At 43.1% G+C, this 23,816-nt stretch overlaps 1 protein-coding gene and 1 pseudogene across 1 annotated transcript in view; both read left to right on the top strand.

Annotated features, from left to right (window-relative positions):
* Window positions 1-8,026: 8,026 nt before the first annotated feature.
* LOC147879603 (calmodulin-like protein 3 pseudogene) lies at window positions 8,027-9,073 on the top strand (annotated as a pseudogene).
* A 10,189-nt stretch (window positions 9,074-19,262) lies between these two features.
* Window positions 19,263-23,816, top strand: part of LOC147879602 (uncharacterized) — a 48,821-nt gene continuing 44,267 nt past the window's right edge. The window contains exon 1 of the mRNA XM_087372038.1: window positions 19,263-20,541. Coding sequence (XP_087228164.1) covers window positions 19,654-20,541 — 888 coding nt within the window. The 5' untranslated portion in view covers window positions 19,263-19,653. The remainder of the gene's footprint in view (window positions 20,542-23,816) is intronic.

Here is a 23,816-nt window from a genome sequence, read left to right as displayed (position 1 = left end):
TCCTAAATGAATGACTTGTAAGACATTCATATTCATATTGTAATCATAGAAGAAAACCACCGCATTGGTGGCATTTAATATCCTAGTGTGCAAGAGAGTTCATTGAGCCCATCGTTCTCATTCTTCTTTCATATGACCTTACTATGTCCACCTCTCATCATTTGGCTGAGATGGGTAATCTTCTCTGTTAATGTGTTGGAACTCTAGCAAAGATATGCAAAGATCAACTCAGTTTAATCGAAATCTTTTGTCTCACATTATCCTCCTTGGCCTATCAAATGACACTATCTAGTCACATAGTTGAGAAAACATCACTTCAATAACTTTGGAAATATTTTAATATTGCACATATATACATATGCATATATTATTATATGTAAATATATATATCTTAACAGAGCTGCACTTACATTGAGAAATATGAAATCCCATAACTAATCCACAAATACAATGTCTTTAAATGAATGAATTGTATGCCATTAATCTTGTAATAATGATAATAGAAGTAAACCACCACGCTGGTGGCAATTAATATCCTAGTATGCAACTAACCAGTGCTCTAGCGACCAACCACCGCAATGGTGGTAGTTAAGCTACAACTATCTATGACAAGAAAGTAGATGTTGCAGCTCAATTTGCCATTTGGGAAAAAATTGCAAAAGACATGGAACTGGAATTAAAGAAGCCCAAGCTCATCGAGTCCGACTGAAAAGAAAAGGAGTCTGAAGGGAGGAACTAGTCCCCTTCATTAAAGGGTTAAGAAAGATCTTTAAAGGAGGAACTAGCCTCCTTCATTAAAGGAGCAAGAAGAGTTATGCATGCAACCAGGGAGCTCAAAGCAAGGAAAGAGGAAGCAACATGAAGGGAGGGTCCAGACCCCTGAAGGGAGGAACTAGCCCAAGCTAGGAGGGAGCTAAAAAAGGAGAGTTGATCAAAGCAATGTGGAACCATACCCTGAAGGGAGAAACCGGCCCCCTTTAGGAAATGAGCAAGGAGGCCGAGCCTGTAATCAAGGAGCTAAATTAAAGGCTACTTGATCAAAGAAATATGGAACCAACCCCCTGAAGGAAAGGAGTCTTAGAGATGTAATCTGTATAATTTGTATGTAATCTATTGAAATATAAATATTCTCCAAAGTTTACTTAGGCAATGTATCTATTTTCTTCTATTATTACTAAGATATTAATTTAACTACCACCAGTGTGGTGGTGATTGCACATTAGGATATTAACTGCCACTAGCGCAGGTTCGCTTCCATTATTACTAGCAGGCTGGCACATTTGATCTGTCCATGACCTAGGCAATGGCAATTGACATGCTCTACATACCAATCTTGCATGCATAAAAACCCCAAAGGAAAAAACGTGCACAGGGTGATAGCATGCAGGCCATCAGATCATGTAGTCATCTATGATGGGGATATGGCATACCAAGCAGACCTTACAGCATAACGGGATAGGCATCTGATTTAAGTATTGTGGCTGTCAATACCATAGTCTAGCTTTGTACATGAAGAAGTTGCTTCTTGATTCCTTCCTCCCTCATCCCAAGCCTGTGGATGTTCTCCTTCATCGCCTCCACTCTTTGCTCACTCCATGCAATAGCTTCATCTGATTCCCTAAGCATCTCTTGAAGCTGCTTAAATTTCTATCATAATCTTGTTGCAAGGTCTTAATCTTTGAACTTTCAAAAGTGTTTTTAGATAGCAACCCCCACTGTGGTTGCTGCAACCTGCTCCATCGTGGCTTCTCTCTACATCCTTCCTAGCCTGGAGAGCTACCTCATTGTCTTCTCCACTGTGACTGCTCTCTGTCTCATTCTTCCTATCCTTGAATGTCTCTTGCAACTCCTACATCATTGCTCTGGTTTTTGCATTCTCCCTTTTCAGTTCCTCCATCATCTGGTATTTTTCAATATTCAATGCATTTTGCATGTTGCAAAGCTGTTTATAAAGACCATCGTTTTCGGCTCTCTAATCTTCAAGGTGCTATTGCATCATTGCTGCTAGCTCCTTCTCCACGATGTCCCCATTGGTTCTAACATCTTCAAGCCTATCATGGAGCTCCTTGATGTGCTTCTCTGCTTGTTCTCTTATTGAGTTTCCACGTCGACCATTTTTGGAGTGGCCTCAGCTCGCTTTTGTGCCTACAAGGCCCTCACTTCTGCCTCCTCTACCTTGGCTTATGCACCATCCCTAAGAATTTTCTCAAGTTACACTGCCTTTGCTACAGTGGTGGCTTTCTCTTGTAGAAAAGTCACCTTTTGAGACATCTTCTTATCTTATTGCTCAAAAATCCCTTTGAGGGTAGATGTCATCAGGTATATTGCAACCTAGCAGATGGAGATGGCAATTTGGATTTGCCATCTACATAATTCTTCAAGTTGGTTATCACACTCTTGGACATCGCCCTTGAGAAAGAGACATCACGTCCTTTCAGTTACTCTATTCCTGCTTGAGCCTACTAGAACTTCATAGTTCCTCTCGTGTCAGAAAAGAAGTGCATTGTGTTCTTAAGCACATCTTGGAGGTATATTAGCAAGCTAGAAAGCTTGACTCCACCATCTTTACTAATCCGACCGTTGGGGTATACATCTAGAATATCTTGTCTCTTCCACTACTTCTTGAAGAAGTGTTCTTGCAAATTGCCTCCAAGAATGCCTAGCGCATTTTCAATCACACTTTCAATGATGGTAATCTTCTGATCTTGACAAACTATTTGTCCCTCCTTCACGTTTACCTCCTGTACCAACCTAGTGAAGTTGCTGATAAGAGCATCCAAATTGCGATTTTGAAGAGCAAGTGAGCAGCTCCCAGATGTCTCGATCTCAAGATCACGAGAGGAGATGCTCTCGCAATGTGCTACAGAGAGGGGGAGGAAAGATTGTGTGAGGGGTTGTCGAACGGTGCAAGGGGGAGGAAAGATTATGTGAGGAGATTTCAAACTGTGCAAACACATTTTGGAGCTTAGTGTGTCTAGAGGGATCCATTATGAGAGGGGATAGAAGTTGCAAGAAGAGTGCAAGGGAGAAAGAAATGGTCAAGAGGGATATACTATACGAAATAGTTATTAGAGCTATATATTGTGATTATCAAGTGGTGGAAATCATCTATCCTTTCGGATTTACAAGAGGCATTATGATCCGAATGTAATCAAGCATATGCTGCTCAACATACTCCTTCAATGCCCATACACATCAAGAGGAAAATCATATCTGTTCTGATGTCTCTCCAAAGAGGATACTTCATGTTTGAGATGGTTCCACTTTTATTGTTGATTCTGGTGCTACTGGTAATATGACATATGATCAATCTCAGAGGCTACATAATTATTATGCTTTTCCTCACAAGAACTTAGTTTATCTTGCTCATGACACTACTTGTCAAGTCATGGGTATTGGTGATTTATATCTTCGCACTCTTTCTTCAACAAGAGTCTTGTGAGGTGTTCTCCATGTTCGAGATCACTAGAGAAATATTCTTTCGGTTGCACAACTTGTTGATCTTGGTCTCTTTATTGGCTTTGACCACACACATTGTCAGATTGAAAAAGATGGACATACTATATCAGTTGCTCCTCGGCATGGTAACCTCTTTGAACTTTCCTAAGATGATGATATTGCCAATGTGGTTATAGGCCCTAGTGATTTGGATGTCCTCACATAGGACTCTGTGAATATTGTGCTCTTGGGTGGACCTTTTCATTGATCTAGGTCTTTCTATAGGTATTTCATCACTTTCATTGATGATTTTTCAAGATATACAATTGTATTTCTCTTGTGACATAAGTCAAAGGCCTTATCAATATTCAAGCAATATAAAACTACAGAACTTCATACTGGTTTTCGTATCAAGACCCTTCGTAGTGACGACAGTGGAGAATATATTTCTAATCTTTTTTATGATTATTGCATTGAGTGTGGTATTCATCATGAATATTCTGTTTCATACTCTCCTGAACAAGTTGCAGAGCGTAAGAATCGCACTTCTTTTGATGCTAAGCCATGTATGCTCCTTCATTTTGGAGTATCTTGGAGCTTTTGGCCAGAAGCAATTCTAACAACCATCTTTGTGCAAAAGCATCTTCCAATAAGATACCAATCATAGCTTGCACAGGTCAGACTCCTTCTGTATCACATTTTTAAGCTTTTGGTTGCAGTGCTTATATTCATGTACCAAAAGGGACACGGAAAAAGCTAGATCCTCCTAGATTGAAGGTCATATTCATCAAATATTCTCCTAATTTTAAAGGTTATAAATTCTATGATCCCTCTTCTAAGAAGGTGATAATCAGTTATGATGCCATATTCGTTAATGGGGGGGACATGGTCTACCAAGGATGCAAAGGATACTGAGTCCTTGATTACTGGCTTTCCTTTTCTATTTGATAATGATTCTACTTCTGATGTAATTACTGCTCCTTCATCTAATGCCATCACTACTATTCCATCTGCACAACAATGTGTTGGAAATCCTGATTTGCATCCTGCACACACACATGATTCTGATGATAGTGTTGATATTTATGTTGAGATGCCTATTGATTTTGAACATGGTTCTCCTCATGATTGTGTTGATGACTTATAATCTTTTGGCCTTCAAGTCTCTCAGCGATCTTTTGGCTCGATGTAATCTTTTGGTCCCTAAGGCTATCACCAATTGCTGAGTTTTAACAAATGTTATCTTTTTTGTTCAATTTGAGGCTCTCACTATAAACTGTCATTAATTTTTATATAAACCACACAGCAATGGCTGAGTAGTTATGGTCGCTAGATGTAATCTTTTGGCCTCTAAGGCTCTCAGCAATTGCTGAGTTTTTATAAATGTAAGATCTTCTATTCAATTTCTGCTCTTAGTATAAAGTGTTTTTAATTTTTATATAACCTATTATTGGATGTAGCTGTAATCTCTTTTGCTAAATTTTTACTCAATGAATTATAGATGATTATCTGGATGGCACCACCGGGTCTCCAGTCACCGCAGTGGCTCAGAATACTTCTACCCTCATTTAGGATATATTGCAACAAGGACTAAAACACCAATAGAGTAGGACTACATTTTCCTTGGTTTAGGACCAAAATGGCGCTAAAATAGGTCCAACAACCCAGCACGATGGTTTCATGGAGATACATATAGAAGAATATAGTTAAACTTTAAAAAAATTCAATTGATGATATAGCCCTTGAGGGGTCCCCTCTAAGCGCAAGGGCCATATCGAAATGCATTATATAATAAACAAGATGCCATTGGACAGATATGGCATGTCAATATGGCCCTTGCCCCTAAAGGGGACCCTCAAGGGCCATATCATCAATTGCAATTTCCTTGGTTGCACAAGGAAATAAATTTTCCTTGATGCACTAATATATAACTCCAAGAACCATCGCATTGGTTGTCATAGTCCTCCTTTTGTTTGCCAACATGGTGGTCATCGAGTGGTCATCATAGATCTCCTTCTAAAATAAGTAAAAATAGGTAACTCCATAACTCCAAGAACCAACACGGTGGTCACTCCAAGCCAACCTTATATTTTCCTCATGTGCATGGGCACGCTACTTGGTGACAAGTGGCAAAGGTCAAAATGATAGATTGTGTCTCATTATTTCACCAAGAACCAGCTTGGTGGTCTCTTCAAGCCAACCTTAAATTTCCATGATCTACATGGGCGCATTGCCTGGTGACAGGTGGCAAAGCTACACGATAAAAGATTGCACGATGACAGGTAGTTAGGTCAAAAACTGTGCTACACGAAGCAGTGCAAAGATGCACAATGTAGTGTAGAAATGTCATGTGTCGAGCTCTATGGTGTTCAGAATAAATATGCATCTCATTATATTATGCTGGTACGGCATCATGACGTTAAAAGATTTTCAACGAGAGCACGGGTCCGCGTAAAAACTCAACATCTCACCCAAGAGGGTGTCGCATCGCGGCCCCAAAATGGCCCAAAGAATGGCTACACTGAAGCAAACATTGACCCAAGAGGCATTTGCATGTATTTGTACAGACATTGTTGTCAATGAAATAATCTATTGTCCAAACAAATTTATATTTATGCGTAATGAAATTTAGACATTTGAATCTCTTTCCTTGAAAAGATCATATGGAATGTTGGTCTTGATGATAGAGTGCATGAGTGTGCATGCACATTGTCTCTTAATATAGTGGTTGAACTCCCAAATATTCAATCAAGTAGTCTCCGAAAGAATAGATCAATGCAAAAACTTATCAAAAACTTGACTCCTAGATGAAGAAATCTATGTATAAAAGCAACTAAATTATGGATTCTATTGTATAAAAATTTGTGATTTTCAATAAAAGTGGGACTTGGAATTGTCACAAAATTTTGAAACAATCTTTATTGCTCATATGCAAGTTAAGGGTTGTGGACTTTCTCTTTAAAAGGGATAGTACTTATAAGTGGCTTTATTCAATGTCATACCTTGCAGTTCTATGCTTTCTGTGCTAGCAATAATTCTTTAATACCTTTGGTGATTGCCCTTATATATGAATGTGAGGTTATGTTTAAAACATCTCATGTATTGAATGTAAATGTTAAGATGTTATTCAAAGCCTTTTCATTTCAGTTATAATTTCTCTACAAATTATGTACATGACATTGCATTCAGCTTACATTTTTCATGTTTGAGATCAAGCATTACATTGCATTGTTATTATTGGGTTTTATGCAAAGTCTTTACCTACCATTGCATTCAACTTATGCTTTTTATGTTTAAGATAGAACATTGACATTGCATTGGTTCGAGAACATTGCATTTGCATCATATGTTTCTTAATGCTAAGTCATTACATGAAAATCTTAAGTTAATATAAGCAACATTGAACATGGTTTTTAAGTTAAGCAAAGAACAAAACATTGTATCCTAGTTATGCTTTCCTTGCAAACTATATACATAACATTGCATTCAGCTTGTGTTCTTTATGCTTGAGAAAGAACATTACATTGCATTCTCTTACTTGTTTTTTAGGCTAAGTCTTTTCATACCATTGCATTTAGCTTATGCTTTTTATTTTTAAGAAAGAACATGAGATTGCATTTCAGTTATGTTTTGAATGCTATGTCTTTACGTAACATTGCATCTTATCTTATGCTTTTTATGTTCAACAAAGCATGCAACATTGGATTTATGTGACTGTAATGTGTATGAGTGCAATGATCATATATATTTGGACATCTTATGGAATATATCTGAGTGCAATCTTATGCTGGTAATCTTCTGCAATGTAACTGTTAAGCTTTGCTCATATAGCTCATTCAAAATGTTTATTGCCATGAGAATGCATGGAGCCAGGTCAATGCTTGGAGCCATGGAGCAAGCAATATTAGTCTAAAGGCCTTATGACATGGTGCGAGTTTTGTGAGAAATGGGAACTTTAACATGTGGTCCCCCACCTTTTTTCCCCATTTTCCCCCAAAAAAACCAAGGAGCTCTTGAGCTCAGGGGATTTGTGGGAAAAAGGAATTAGTGAAGCTACTAGAGGTTTCCACCAAACAATCTGATATTCATTATGGGGAATTGACTTTTCATTTTCCCCACATGTCATCAGGGCTTAAGGATCCATTTGCAACTAATTGAATTCTATTTCGGTTTGGTGGTATGTGCGATTTTCCGCTCTACGGGTAATAAGGACTGAATTTTTCAGAAACTGCGCTGCCTTATTGTTGCGACAACGTCATGGGAGCGTGAACGTTCTCGAGGACGTTGTTGGTGGTCAATCAAACCCGTCTTTCCAGTTGCATGATACGAGCGCATCCTGATGTCGAGGCGCGGGTCAGAACTCGTTGTGATTACGTAATTGTGCAATGTGATGTCGAAGCCCGGGTCAGAACTCGTTGTGATTACGTAATTGTGGCATGTGTGATTCTGGAAGCGCATTGAAATTGGACACAAGAAACTTTCCGTGGGAAATGCTGGGAAATTATCCAAACCGCCCAACACGGGCCACCGCACCCTATTTAACGTCTTCCCGCTGCCTGCTTCAATCCACAACGCCTCTGGAGTCTGCCTCAGCTCCTCTTCATATTCTTATTTGCCTCAACTGCTCAACGATCTCGTCCACGCCCCTCAGCATCCTCTTTAACCCCTTCCCGCTGCCTGTTTCAATCCACATAACGCCTCTGCATTTCCTTCCTCTCATCTGTTGATTCCTCAATTCCTCTGATATTCGTTTTCTTCGTTTTTGCCTCAAACCTCCTTCATGGAGTACGCCTCCCTTATATTTACCCCCCGCCTCGCTCCCCCTTCTTCCCCTTCTGGATTCGCCCACTCTGAGTTCGAGGACTGCTTTCAAAGCTTGTGGCATTACGACTCCGTTCTCTCGCCTCCGAGTGCCCATAACATGACGCCATCGCAAAAGAGGCATGCGTGCTCTCATCTACACGAAACTGACTGTCTTCCTTTTTCCCCCTATACGGCCGATTCCGGGCACCACTTGCTTCCCTTGTTTCGACTGATCGACGAAAACAAGGACGGGAAAGTAACCTTGGATGAAATGGTGTGCTTGTCAAGCAAAGTGGGTAAAGAAGTGTCGCGGAGCTACTTGATGTCTCTCATGGAGACAATTGACCAGAATCACGATCTGTCTGTTGATTTTCATGAATTTATCCAATTGTACGACTCGATTTACAGAGACGAGAACTCCCTGGTAGAAGAGGGAGTGCGGCGACCCGATCCAGCAGATCTGGACTCAGATGACCTTCTCGATGCGTTCAACGTGTATGACAAGAACAAAGACGGCTACATCTGCGCACAGGAACTCGCGGAGGTTCTTTGCGGCCTGGGCTTCGCAGAGGGAACGGATCTTGCGAAGTGTCAAACTCTGTTAGATAAAGTGGACATGGACGGAAACGGGCTGGTAGATTTGGAGGAGTTCAAAGCCATGCTGTGCCAAGGATGCCACATCTCACAACGCTCTTTGACAAGTGAATCTGCTCAAGGGCTTCCGGTCTGTTGAAAACCACGCTACGCTGCGAGCAACAACCATGAGCAAACTCGTTGTCAAGGTCGTCCTCCAACGTGCCGGCTAAACTCGGAGAAGCTACAAATTGGTCGATGGCTAACGGGCTGCCTTCGGTGCGCGCACCGGGTGGCCAATCCAGCCCATGGAGGCAAGGGTTGATCAGCCTACCCAATGGTGCTTGATCTCCTCGTCACGCGCCAGGGCGCATGGAAACATGCCCTACATTGGCAGCATTTACAAATTGGTCACTTTCACCAATGGACGAATCGTCCGCGCTTGTCAATCTCTATCCTTCCAGTGTGACAGGATCTCGAACGTCGACAATCGCCTGCACGTCTCCCTCCGCACTTCCCTTATGATAGAAAAGAAATTCTAATTTTGTTGATCCCAGTCTCCGCATGCCTGAGCTATTTTGGGGAAATGCCTATTTTTTTGTATAAATGAGGTCTTTTCACCATTGGACGAATCGGCCGCGCTTGTCAATGTCTATCCTTCCTCCGAGAAGTCAATGTGACAGGATCTCGAACGTTGACAATCGCCTGCACGTCTCCCTCCGCACTTCCCTTATGATAGAAAAGAAATTCTGATTTTGTTGACCCCAATCTCCGCATGGCTGAGCTATTTTGGGGAAATGCCCATTGTTTTGTATAAATGAGGTCTTTTTGGTCTGCCACTTTTAAAGTGGAAGCCTAAGTAATGGTGTAACAAGTGAGGAAAGAGAAAATCCTTGATTTATTTAATTACAGGAAAATATTGCATTTGTCGCCCGTATTTGCAATCCATGTGACACGCAGGTGTTTCCAATGGATCTCCCTCGCCTTCTTTCTATTCTTTAAAGAGAGGTTTTAACGTGGTGCAATTTTGGAGGTTCAGGGAGAGCAAAAGGGAGCTTCGCGAGAGGTTCGGTGGAGTTAGACGGAGGTTCGGGAGGGAGAGGGGTTTTTGGAGCTTCACGTAGGTCCGAGGCACCACGTGGCGACGAAACAAAGGTGCGCACCAGCTCGCAGACGTGCAAACTCTGATGCGCAACACCAGCTTGCAGATGTGCAGATTTTGACCATTTTGCAGACTCTGACCATGTGCCAAACATGGGCACTGGCTAGTGGCCAACACAAGGAACCAAGGGCAACTACCACATGGCTATCAACCAGTCTTTGCTATTCTTTAAAGAGAGGTTTTAACGTGGTGCAATTTTGGAGGTTCAGGGAGAGCAAAAGGGAGCTTCGCGAGAGGTTCGGTGGAGTTAGACGGAGGTTCGGGAGGGAGAGGGGTTTTTGGAGCTTCACGTAGGTCCGAGGCACCACGTGGCGACGAAACAAAGGTGCGCACCAGCTCGCAGACGTGCAAACTCTGATGCGCAACACCATCTTGCAGATGTGCAGATTTTGACCATTTTGCAGACTCTGACCATGTGCCAAACATGGGCACTGGCTAGTGGCCAACACAAGGAACCAAGGGCAACTACCACATGGCTATCAACCAGTCTTTGCTCAGACTAGGGCGGACCATGAGACTGCAAGTGGGCAAAAGGAGGACTACTCAGAGTCTTGGAAGCTGGACTGCGCATTATATGAAAATTTAAACAAAAATGCTATGAACTTACACGTGGGTTACTACACAACTGCGAGCATTACATGCGGTGGATTGCACAAGAATGCCCAGAGGGCACCATGTGGCACGACAGCAAAAGGCAGCGTGGGTGCCAGAAGCCGCAGAGAGAGAGAGAGAGAGAGAGAGAGAGAGAGAGAGCACTAGAGAGAGATGAAGCCGGAGAGAGAGAGATTGAGAGAGAGAGAGAGAGAGAGATAGAGAGTGCACTAGAGAGATATGAAGCCGGGGAGAGAGAGAGAGAGAGAGAGAGAAAGAGAGCACTAGAGAGAGATGAAGACGAAGAGAGGGGAAGGTTTTTATATGTATATATATTTATTTATTTATTTATTTGTAAATATAAATATAAGTATGAGCGGGGGGGTGAGCCAGCGAGAATGAAAGGGGGGGAGAGAGAAAGAGAGATAGAGAGAGAGAGAGAGAAGGGGGGGGAGATGGGAGAGAGAGAGGAGGGGGAGAGAGAGAGAGAGAGAGAGCGAGATGAGAGAAAGAGTTAGAGAGAGAGAGATAAGAGAGACAGAGAGACAGAGAGAGAGAAGGGGGGGGAGACGAGGAAGAGAGAGTGAGAGATAAGAGAGAAAGTTTTAGAGAGAGAGAGAGACGATATATATATATAGAGAGAGAGAGAGAGAGAGAGAAAACAAATAGAGAGAGAGAGAGAGAGAGAGAGAGAGGAAAAGAGTAAGAGGGAGGTAGAGAGAGATAAGAGAGAGAGAGAGAGGAAAAGAGTAAGACGGTGGGAGAGAGAGAGAGAGAGAGAGAGAGAGAAGAGTAAGAGGGAGGGAGAGAGAGAGAGGGAGAGAGAGAGAGGGAGGGAGTGGAGGAGAGAGAGAGACCGATATATATATATATATTGACAGGCGAGAGGACACAAAGAGAAAGAGAGAGAGAAAGAGAGAGAGAGAGAGAGAGAGAGAGAGAGAGCAATTTTGGGTTACAGATAGAGAGAGGTCATAAATATAGATCTATATATATACATATATATATAGTAATAATTTCACCCTTAAAAAGGGAGTCTTGGAACTTGGAATTTAAATTCTTTAAATTAAAGAACTTTTAAGATCCTCCTTGAGACCCTGCGGAGCGGGTCTCTAGTCCATCATAGATGAGTCAGGTCACTGGTCCTCTCCACTCATCGAGTTTATATGGATGTGGGCTTCATCTCCCTCGCCTCCCTTCCCAGCTCTCGATTTCTCCCTTTTCCTGCACTTTTCGCTTCCTTCCATTTCGCAGTTCGTTGCTTCATCATCCTCCTCCCGCCTGTTGTTTTCTCTTGCTCTCTTTGCCGTAGCGTAGCATGGAGATTTCTGTCAAATGAGTTCGCAATTTGCATGTGCGAAGATACCGCACTTTCGATCGTTTCCTCCAGTTACAGTGCTAGGTGACGCTGCACCCACAGCTTCACTGCCATCTTTGTCTGGATCAATGAAATGATTTAGTTGTCCACTGCCTCCCAAGGAAGGTCTCTTATCAAGTTCGATTTCTCATTCGAAGTTGTGTTTTCAAGCTTCCGCTTGTCCACGTACAAATTGAAGTCTACTCCTTCCTCCAGGAACATCAAGAAACGTCGTAGCTGGCGTTTCCACGACATGCAACCGACTTGCCATTTGAAAGGAGGTGATGATTTTCTCTCAGGTAATGGAAGTTTCCTCTATTTTTTCTAGTTCTCGGCTTTTGCATCTGTAGACTCAAAGCACCCACATTAATTTGTGAGGTAAAGAAGTCAATGGAAGCTCGACTGCAAGAAGCATGTTTGTTACTCAGAAGGATGTTTTTGTACCTACGTTGCCCGTGCCCTGCAAGCCAATCATCGCGACCAGCCATAGGAAAATAGCGCATGCTCGCAGACATGGTCACTCGAATGAACAGATAGAGGGGAGGACGAAGCCAACGACGAAATGAGGCTTTCATTTTGGTAGATAGATTATAGAGTTTGGCCAGTGGCGATGTTGGAACCAAGTATCTCTCTGATAAATCTCCGAACAGCTAACAAGGTATGAGCCTTTAATGCAACAGTCTGTAGCACCATAGTCTAAAACGTGTCCCAATGACCCATTGCGACCGATGAGCCAGTACTGCGCAACTATACAAACTACCCCATCAACATTTGCACCTTCCTTAAACTACTTCATCTTGTCAATAGTTGGACAACAAAGGAAAGGTTTTTATGTTTTCCTTTGTCCACTAGATCACTTGTCTCTCTATATTCCTGCTGCAGATCGTTTCCTTCTTGAATCCCATCGATGTGGCTCGAGGAGATTTGGGAGCAACAGCTCCCCAAGGGTTACTCCTCGACGATTGAATGTCCTTTTGCATCCAAGAGTTGTTCTTTCGTCTACGCTTTGGCATGCTTCTGAAAAATGGTGCCAAGGTGATCTTTTTCATGTGATTCCTTTTTCCAGGTATCCTTTTTAAAAGTTTGTACAATTTCGGCTACGCAGCATATGTCACTGCTAGCTGTTTTTCTCATCTCACTGGACCTTATTGATGTTTTAATTTTAAGCATCTTAGAAGCAGACTAGCTGGATCCCGAAACTGGGGAAGGATGCTCTATGAAGTCGGCAATAGCATTGTTGATTGTGTGGAGTGATGATAGTTGTTATTGGCACTGGGTTCGTAGCCGATTTCTAGTTAGTCTTTGAGGCATCCACGTAAACAGACTGATCATTTTGGACCTATCGTAGCCATTTAACCGCCATCTCTCTGATATCGTTTGCAGGAGCACTCACCTGCATAAGAATTTGAAAGCTTTTCTTTAGTTTGTTTCGTGCAGGTTGTTTACATTTTTCTTGGATCAATCAAGAGGACCTAGGACGTTGAGGTTGGCTCGAGCACTAGAGGTGAGCCGCTATGGGGAACCGTTTGGTTGCTTGCATCTACTCTGATGAGTACTTATGTTGGAGTGACGCTAGGCGGCTGCAGAGACAGAATTGTGGCTCGAGCATTGCATGGAGGAGCAGGAGATAGTGGAAGGCCGTTGCTGCAAGATGTTGCTAATAGATAATGATCGTTAATTAAATATAGGTGAGCCTTTCCTCATATTGTGGGTTGATCGCAGCTGAGTTTGGCACGGTGGTTAGATCCACGTATTGTCTCCTTCCTCCAGAGATTTCCAAATTGTTCTCGAAAAGGCTGGACTAGGAATGTGGCAAACCCGTTTTAGAAAAAAAAGCTTGCTCACATGCATAGTAAGGGCTTTCTAAAACCACATTCATCTACAAAAGACCGTTTGCATGGATCGTGAGCGTGCACGACTTCATCGTTGGTTTTGTTGTCTTGTTGTGTATTGTGCCTTCTTATACAGGCAACTAGCAGCAAGCACGTCTGAAGTACAACCAATTTCTTCCCCAGATGAATATGAAGGAACTCCATGGACACAAGTAGTGGAGAGTTTGAAAGAGGTAAATCATATTTTCTTGATTCATTTTCACAACAACACAAAGCAACTATAGACGCACTTGATAGATGTGCAAAATAGCGGGCGTGTCTATAGGCGTTGCTTGAATACAAAAATTACGGGCGTGTCTAATAGCACGTCTAATAGGTCGTCTATTTGCACGTGTATTGACACGTCTATTAGCATGTCTACACTGAGAAAATACGGGCACGTCTAATACTGCGTCTGTCAGAGCGTCTATTTGCACGTGTATTAGTGCGTCTACACTGAGAATTAGATGCGTATTTAGATGCAAAATAGAGAATACAGAAAGTGAGATTTTGGTGTACATCACTGCTTTCCAAACATTGTCCATGATTACCAAAGCACATAATTTTAACAAAAACATCAATGCTTTTTTGCAAGCCCACATATACAAGAATTAAGTGAGGTGAGGAGGAGGAGACAATATGTAAAATAGTTTTGCCAATATCAATGATGGGCTATAGCTCAATCTCATCCTCAATGAGATCAACCCTTGCCAAATTATCTACTTCAAAATCCAAACAAGTGTTTAGATCTACAAATACATTCAACCCACTACTACTTATGCTACTCATGTGCTCATCGAAATCAGCATCACCAATGGTAGGCTCGTCCTCATGGGTAATGGCCTCAATATCTATATCTCCTATCTCATGATCATCCTCCTCTCTCGTATCACGGTCATCATCACCTCCATGGCCATGATCATCCTCCATACGCTCCATATTAGTAAATGTACTATACATCACTTTGGAACATGGCATAATAGGTATGACATGCCACCATCTATTATTATCCACCATTGGTTGATAGACAACCTAATTCAAACACAAATACAATCATGTTATTTTCCTTGCATCGAAGGTATCAAATATTTAAAAGTGAGTATTTTAATATGTATGCACAGTACCTGTTCACATTGTTGCGGTAGTACTAGTGTGTCCTTCCTACTTTGCCAAAACTTTGTGGAGTCAATAGTTACAAAGCCACTTGCATGGCGTTTGATTGTTGCATTAGGGCCTCTTTCCACCACATCCTTAAACCACTTTACATCCAAAACATACACAAAGAAGCGTCGAAAGTCAAGCTTCATAATATCTTAGATTATGCCACAATGTTCATCCATGGCTCCATTGGCTCCCTTAAAGCTAGCAATGGCGCCGCAATCTTGTGTGTTTCTCTTATCATCAATTCGTTGTGTTCGAAAATACTTGCCCTCACACCATATAGCATTAAACATAGTGCACTACACCAAGAAAAAATCAATTAAATAAGCAATCTAAATTATTGAAAGCTCCTAACTTATGCATAACATTCTATATACCGACCTTGCTCATGCATCCCCTAGCATACTCTCATTCTTCCATTGTGATATGCATCCCCTCATCTTTCTCTGCTTTCTCCATTTCGTCAAGTAGCCAATCCACATGAATATCCTTTGGAAGTGCTCTTAGATACTGAGGATATGGCACACGAGATCCGTGGTGTGTACGAAAGAGGGCCCTTTCTTCTTGTCTTCTTGCCTTTGCATCCTCATATCTTGTCACCCATCTTTTCATCACATCACTATTAAGCACGCAATAGAGGTTGATATTATTAAGCAACTCTGTGTCTATTACTTTGTTGCATCCTTTTCCTTGAGGCATAATAGAGGTCATCCTTAGGTCTTCATCATCTCTCCATAGTCGTGGGAGAGAGCTATCCACATCAACAAGAAACTCAGAAATATATACAAGTGACTCTTGTACCAACCAAACCCTCGGCCATGCTACCTTCGGGTCTTGCATTTTGTCTCACGAAGCCCTTCAAGGTCTTCATGAAGCGCTCGAGGAAGAACAACCATCGTGCATGTATAGTCTCATCCACCAAATGCACTATAAGATGTAGTTGGCTTGTGAGAATAGAACGTGGAAATGTCTCCTCCACTAAACAAACCACCTCCACTGACATAACTCGAGCATTCTCAAGCGTGGTGGGATCTATTTCCTTTGAGCTCACATACCTAGAAATGAAAAAGTACACCATATTAGCAATATGAACACCTTGCATGGAGCATTGATACGCATCATATTTTGTATCATGTAAAGTACCTCACAAGCTCGCCCATCTTGTAAATACAATCCTTCACGTCCTTCGGTGCACTACGAGAAATGCTAGTAGGTAGTATGAACTGGACCCACAAGGAGATGGTTGATTAGTTGCTTATAATTATTCACTCACAAATTTGAAAGGAAAAATATATTATGCACATAAAATACTTACTTGGAGCATCTTGTGCCAATCATGAGATTTCAAGCCATATAATTGCTCTGCACCTCTTTTCTTGCTCTTTGTAAAGGCCCCCTTCAAACACCTCATGCATCTAGTGGGAGTACGAATTGTAGTAATAGCGCACTTCACCGTGAAAAAGGTGAAATCTTCCTCAGGAGATGAGAAGTTAGAGAAGAAGATCAAATAACATTTGAAAAGCATGGGACTATCAGAAGTTGCCTCATCTAAGAAGCTTAAATGTGAGTTCTCTTCTAAAAGAAATCATGAGAATGCCAATTGTTGGTATAATCCAAATTATAGGGCGAGATTGCCTCTTTATATGCAAAAAACACTGGACTAGCAACACAACCACAACCAAGTAGGGGTGAATAATCGTGCTAACCAAGGAAGAAGACAACCATATCAAAATTGGGAAAATCAGTCTCGACAATCGAAATCAAAACAATGATGCTTAGAATTGCATGTATTGTGGTCAAGCCGGACATCAGCAAGGACCAAGTTGTGAATTATGGTGCAAACACTACGATGACAGGGGTATTCCTATTGCGCAGTACCAAACTCAATCACAGACACAAAATCAACCTCATTAACCACCAGTCCAAGCCAATGTTGTGCTTGTTCAGTTGGAACAAAGCCATTCAAAGGATATGCCCGTAAAAGTGAAGCAGACGGTTGGGCATGGAAAGAAAGATTTAGAGTCTATATTGGCAGCGTCCTGTGATTGCACAGGTTGCAAGCAAGAAGGGGAGATGCGAGAGAAACAAAGTTATCCTGAAGCAATCACCATCACAAGATCCAAGAGTCCAGTCCCAGTTAAAAAGAAATTGCCTATGGCAGAAAAAGGTAAGCATCCAATTGATTGGAATGAGCAAAATAAAGTTCAACAAGATGTTCTTAAAGCTCTTGATAAGGTGAATGCAGGAAAGGAAGCTAGGTGGGGAATGAAAGATACCTCATAATCCCAGCCTCTAGAAATGAAGATTCATGCAAGATTATAGATGGCTAAGAAAAAGATCTAGCCTCAATGTGCTAAGCTAGTAGTAATTAATGAGGAACCAGAAAAGGAAGGTGACAAGAGTGAAGGGAGTACAAGGGACGTTGTCGTGCCCGAAGAGTAGCATGAAAACAAGAAGATCGATGTCTCAAAAGAGAAGACTCCTTCCAGAGAGTGTCATCCTGTTGGAGAAATACTCTACAAGCCCAACGTTGGGGATGCAGTGGACCATGAGGAATCGTTTTCACTGTTTGTTGAAGGCCAAGATAAATATTACATTAGACTAGCTTCTTAATCTAGTACCAGAATTGAAAACACAATTGCTGGCTAATCTATCAGGCAGTGGTGTGAGCCTAAAGGATAAGGCAAAAGGGGATGATGTGGAGGCTCAAGAAGTTAAGCCTGAAGTTAATGCAACACAAATTAAAGATGTGGATTATACTATTCAGGTAGCATATAAATACCGATCATACCAGAGGTCCTTTTGGATGGCAGATCTGGTGTGAGCATCCTGTCGGAAGATCTTTACAAAACTTTTTGTCTTAATGAGTTAGAAGTCTCCAAGGTATTGAACTTATGAATGGTAAATAGCTAGTCTATTAGCAGTTTGCTGATGACATTACACTGACCCCTAGAAATACTGATCAGGATGTCAGTTGTGTGATGGATTGTCTTGAGGTTTTCTATAAATTCACAGGATCTTCAATCAACCACTATAAAATAGGGTATGATACTCTCAATGGCAAGGAACAAGGGATTCTTCAGCAGCTAGGATGTCTCAAAATACAAAAGGGCACAACCTTTAGACTTTGGGGATTCCAATGGGTTTTGAGGTCACAATGAAGCAAAGGAGGGATTGGGTATTGGATAGATTTCAGAAAAAGCTGGAAAAGTGGAGAAGCTTCCAAGCAAACTTGGCTGGAAGAAAATTGGTTCTTTATAGCTGTTTTTTATTTTTCCTAATGGACTCCTTCCAAAACAGGTCTTGACAGGTTTATCAGATTGTGCAAATCATTCTTGTGGCGAGGCAACAACAAGATATCTAAAGGTAAGGTGGAACTATTATATCATGCATGGATGATCTCTTTCGAATCCTTAATGCTAGATGAAATTTGAAGGATGATAGAGCTATGTGGTATGCTAGGTTCCACAGAATATGGATTAAAAGTGTTCCTGAGAAAATGTCTTGCCTTACTCAAAGGAGGGGGAATAGAGAGACATGGCAATGCCATAGAACAACAGAAAACAACCGGTTTGCAAGTCGAGGAGAGCAAGAGCTGTAAACGAAGATGGCAGAAACATGATCCGCTTATCTCTTGGGAGGAGGTTTGCCCAGCTTGTAGGGGGAGATGAGCGGAAAGGGAGAGGGGTGGAGGTGAACACAGGGAGAGAGAGGGCGAGGCGACGGGTTTGCAGGTGGAGGGGAGGGCAATCATTTCTACATAGGGAAGGAGGTGAGAAGAATATTAGAAGATTAAAAGATTAAAAGATTAGGCTCTTTGATTATTTATGGAATATGACACATGGCTGAACGAGAGGTGAGATTTTCATTTCATCCCACAATGCTACCTGCCTAACAAGTGCTTAACTTTTTTCAAAAGAACTCATGCTTTTAGCAAAAACAACTTTATAATAAAAGAGAAATGTTACACTTGGAAATTCACAAAGGAGAATCCAAAACTCCACAATAGCATTGCCTCCTACCTCTCAGAAGACAATCCCGTGCTATGCGCTCAATAGGTTAGGCATTTCCACCACTAGGCTACGCTCAAGGTTACACCGTTCCCCCATGTCGAGTTAGGCCTAAAAACTCGCCTCTCTCTGACATCCCAAATGGGCTGTAGACATCAATGAATGAAAATCCACGAACTATTGTAGCTAAGCTACTGTAGGTGGCAATGAACGAGCTGTTGTAGGTGGCAATGAACGAAAATCCATTAACTAGGCGAGGTTGGCCCCGTAATGCTCGATTGGAGAGCCCGAAATTCCGTCTCTACTAGAATGGTGTAGCTAGCGCTTGCATTGGGTGTGGTGGCCTGGCTGATGTTGCGTGGGTTGGGAATGAACCGTTCCCACGCACAGCCAGTGTGGTGCATCCACAAGACAGGAGGCCTCGGAAGATTGGATCTTGCCAAATGTGGCACAAGGATGGGTGAGTGGAGAAACAGGCATAAGAGGTAGAGCTAAGACAAATGTAGGATTCTTTAGGACATTTAGAACCATTAAGGCTGAGGCTCTTAGAAAGCAATGCGACCAAATTCGAGCATGGACTTGTAGTCCTTGTAGCTCGCCTTCCCGAACCTCTCACCTTGTGTAGCTCAGATTGTATCCCTCGATCGCCTTTCTGATTGCTCTCCCTGCACAGACTCTTCGCCTCTCATGGCTAAGCTTGGTGAAGGGGATAAACGATGGATCGTCCAAGAGCGAGCCGATGGGTCTAACGTCCATAACTGGCATTGGGCGGAGAAAGATTGCATCGAATGGGTTCGTACCCGCCTCGGTCAGCTTTTGGAGAATTTGCCCATCCTCGAAGGCTCTGGGGGCTTGTGGGTTGCTACGACCACACTGGAAAGCGTGACCGGAGAAGCATACGTGAACATCCGGAAGGGTAAGATTATACCAGGATATGAGCTTACGGTGCGCCTTTGTTGGAAAGGTGAAGCCAAGGACAGGAGTGGAAATAGCTTGGCTGAAGTTGAAGGCAAGGTGGAGCTTCCATACATAGCTGATGAAAATGCTGACGAGGATCCTGAAGTGAAAGTTTCCGTCCTTGACGAAGGTCCAGTGGGGCAAAGACTGCGAGAGGCTTTCCTTGCAAAAGGAAAACCCATTGTCCTGGAGCGGGTGGCCAAGTTCGTGAAAGAAATGTCTGCCGGTGGACCAGCGAAAGATGAACTGGAGGGGAAAGCTACCAGCAAAGCTGCCATCTCCAAGAACAGTTCCAGTGTTTTACAGAATGACAATAAAGCTGTGGCACCTGAAGTGAAGAAACCTCCTCTGCCTAAGTCTACGGGCAAGGAAGGGTTCAAAACTATTGCCCTCACTGAGAGATTTCATTGCCGACCTCATGATTTGTATACGACCCTGTTGGATGAAAATAGATGGAAGGGTTTCACACAAAGCAATGCCAAAATTAGCAAGGAAGCTGGGGGACAGTTTTCTATCTTTGATGGGGCAGTGACGGGTGTGCACATGAAGTTGGAAGAAGACAAGATGATAATGCAGAAGTGGCGGTTTGGAAGCTGGAACGATGGCCAATATTCCACGGTGATTCCGCTGCTCAAAATTCTTCCTTTTTGTTTCTGGATTACTATTTTGCAGAGAGTTCCCGTTTGATGTATGGATGTAGAGGCTTCAGCCACCGTGCCTGTAATCACTCATGATATCTTTCATATGTGCACTGAATGGATTTGTATGCTACATGCATTCGATGATCCGAATATCCAACTGCAAGGCATTTAGGAATAAACAGCACTTGTAAAAAGGCTTCATTGCTCACAAAATTGCAGAGAAGACTACATAAAAAGTCAACGCTCAGCTTGGGCACTAGTGGAAGGACAATCTCAGGTAGCTGGGGTTTTCGTGGCGTGCAGCTAGGAAAGCATAAGTAATCCTCAATGATTGAAACTGATGGGATTCTCCTCATCTCCAAATGCCATACTCATAAAATGAAACAATCAACATTATCATGAACCCTCCCCCTAGATACTCTTACACAAACACACTAAGCTAACCTAGCTACCTACATCTAGATGAATCTAGAAGAGGTCCAGACTGCTCTTTTACAAGCAAGAGGAATATTGCAGTTTTAGGCTCGTGGTAAATCAACTCAAGCATACCAGGGACTACCTACTATGACATCCCCATAGACATCAGTGCCTGATAGGTTATAGACAATGCATTGCATATTTTGTCCTATAAGAGAGGGAGCAGGATAGATTTGGCGAGATGATATGAGAGAGAGAGAGAGAGAGAGAGAGAGAGAGAGAGAGAGTACTCAGTTGCAGGATAAAGCAGACCCCAGGGAACCTCATCGAGTCTCCAAACTTTTTCCATCTATTGGAGCCATCCCCACATAAATTTCTCACTCAAAATTGCATATGTGTGGCTGCCCCAACAGACAGTTTGTGCAGTAAGTTGGATTTATATGCATCTCATAGGGCTTTTTTGTGGGTGTGCCCACCCTTATTCAGGATAGGATAGAGTGCATTTGGAGGCCTTTTCCAAGGCTGGTGGGGGCGGGCCCAGCCTCTAGGGCTGGTTGGCCAGGCCTTTTATGGCCCTGACCTTGGTTGGGTTACACCGACTTGGAGGTCAGGTCAATCGGCCAGCCTGGTCGGTTGACTGACCGTGGGGTCGACCTATGTGCTACCCCTGGGTCGGCCTATGTGGCAGGCTATTTATAGCCCTGTCTACTCCATTGTACAGCACCACTTCTGGAGCATTTCTCTCCTCCTCTCTGGCTGTATTCCCCTGCTATATATACAGTTGCCATTGCCTCTATTTGTGTCGATTTTCTCTCTCTCTCTCTCTCTCTCTCTCTCTCTCGCTCTCTCTTGCTCTCTTGCATGCTTCCGCACTGCACTCCACTCTCACATGGAGGGACCAAGGGAGGGCAGAGTTGCTGCGCACTTTCTGAGGGCATTGCAGCATAGATTTGAGGCGCCATCTGACTCTTTGGAGGCTGCTCTGTTTCGGTGCTGTTATGTGCTCTTCTGCTGCCACATACACTCAAGCTGAGGCACTCCGAAGAGGCGGTTGTTGTGAACAGTCTGCCCCTCTAGTGCTCAGCCCATGAGGTCCGCCTTCTCTTCCACAAGCAGCCTGATCAGATCATGAGGTCCGCCTTCTGAGGGTGTTGCAGCATAGATTTGAGGCGCCATCTGACTCTTTGGAGGCTGCTCTGTTTCGCTGCTGTTGTGTGCTCTTCTGCTGCCACGTACACTCAAGCTGAGGCACTCCCAAGAGGCGGTTGTTGTGAACTGTCTGCCCCTCTAGTGCTCAGCCTATCAGGTCCGCCGTCTCTTCCACAAGCAGCCTGATCAGATCGCGGTTGTTTGGACCATAGTTACCAGGGAATGGGAACGTTCTGGAAATTCGGGTGTCGGAACAGGAATGTTCCGGGAAGGGGGGATGGGGGAACGGGAACCGGAACGCCACGCCATACACGACACGCCATCATATGGCTTAAAACTATGTTAGAAAATGAAAGAAACTAACATTTTACAGCTTTAAACTTTATATACAAGCTCTAAAATACCCATTTGAAACTTTCAAAGAGCCCTTTTTTTGGGGGGGGGGGGGGGCGTTCCGGGGCCATTCCGGTTCCGGCCTGCTACTTGGAACGGCGTTCTAGACGTTCCAGATGTCGGAACGCCATTCCCTGGTAACTATGGTTTGGACAGGACCCACAGGTTCGGAGGTGCACTTGGTGCAGCTTTTGAAGACGATTGGCAGCAGGAGTTCGAGGTGTGGTTTGGGGTGGTCTGTAGGATGGTGTACCAGACCTTCTTGAGGACAATTTGGGGCAGTTTTCCTAGGTGGCTGTTAGGGACTGTTTGTTCCAGTTCCAGGCAGCACCTTGGGGCTGTATGCCCACAGGTCATTGCAGGAGTACTTTGGGGTAGTTTGCCCATTCCAAGCCCAGCTAGCAGTGTCAGCTCTTAGTCCAAGAGGCAGAGGGTTTGCCTGGACCAACAGTAGGAGTACGAGATTTGGAATAGCTCTATGGGTCCCTTGTGTATGAGCAAGGAGGACAAGCTCGATGGCACCAATTATGCACTTGAGGCTCAACATGAAAATTTGGTTTGTCCATAAAGGATTGTGGCAGCTTGTACAGGGTTATGAACGAAAGCCTGAGCATCCCCAAGAGCTCAATCAACTGGAAGCTGACCAAGAGGATGGGTTTCAAGAGAAGCTCAAGGATTGGGAGGATCGGGATTTGAAGGCCCATTTAACTTTGGTCAGGACCATCACCAAGTAGGTTTTTCTGGCGATTTAGACACTGGAGAGTGCATTTGAGGTTTGGTCTACACTTGAGGATCTCTATGCCAGGGACTTGGCTATGCGAGCTGTCCCCTTGTGGGGACAGCTGTACAATCTCAAGTTTCCTAAAGGGAGTTCTATGCAACCTTTTTTGATGCATGCCAAGATTCTCCGTGATCAGTTATTGGCTATGGGTGCTTTTTTGACTTCGAGTCAGTTGCTGTCACTCATACTTTGTTAGGAATTTACCAACAGAGGGTCTGCACAGCAGAGGACTGATAGAATAGCCTAGGAGCTCACAGAGTGTGTGTGTGGGAGTGGAATCACAAACTTCTTAACTTAATGTGCATCACATAGATGTGCAGACTCATCAATAGACAATAAACCAGCCAGATATAGAAGCTACCAAAAGAGTATATATTTCCATCCAAAGCTATGGACAACACACAAAAGAGAGATGGATCCAGAGTCCCACCAATGGTGTGGTCCTCTGATCTTACCACAAGGTACTTCTACTATCTGTCGGATATCTCTAGACTCGAGCCCGCGTGCTCCAC

The sequence above is a fragment of the Dipteris shenzhenensis genome, chromosome 33 (genome assembly GCF_047967505.1).
Source record: "Dipteris shenzhenensis isolate YYH24624 ecotype China chromosome 33, Dip_SZ_1.0, whole genome shotgun sequence".
Classification (NCBI taxonomy): domain Eukaryota; kingdom Viridiplantae; phylum Streptophyta; class Polypodiopsida; order Gleicheniales; family Dipteridaceae; genus Dipteris; species Dipteris shenzhenensis.
The sequence above is the reverse complement of the archived record's forward strand: the minus strand, read 5'-3'. Positions and strand labels throughout refer to the sequence as shown.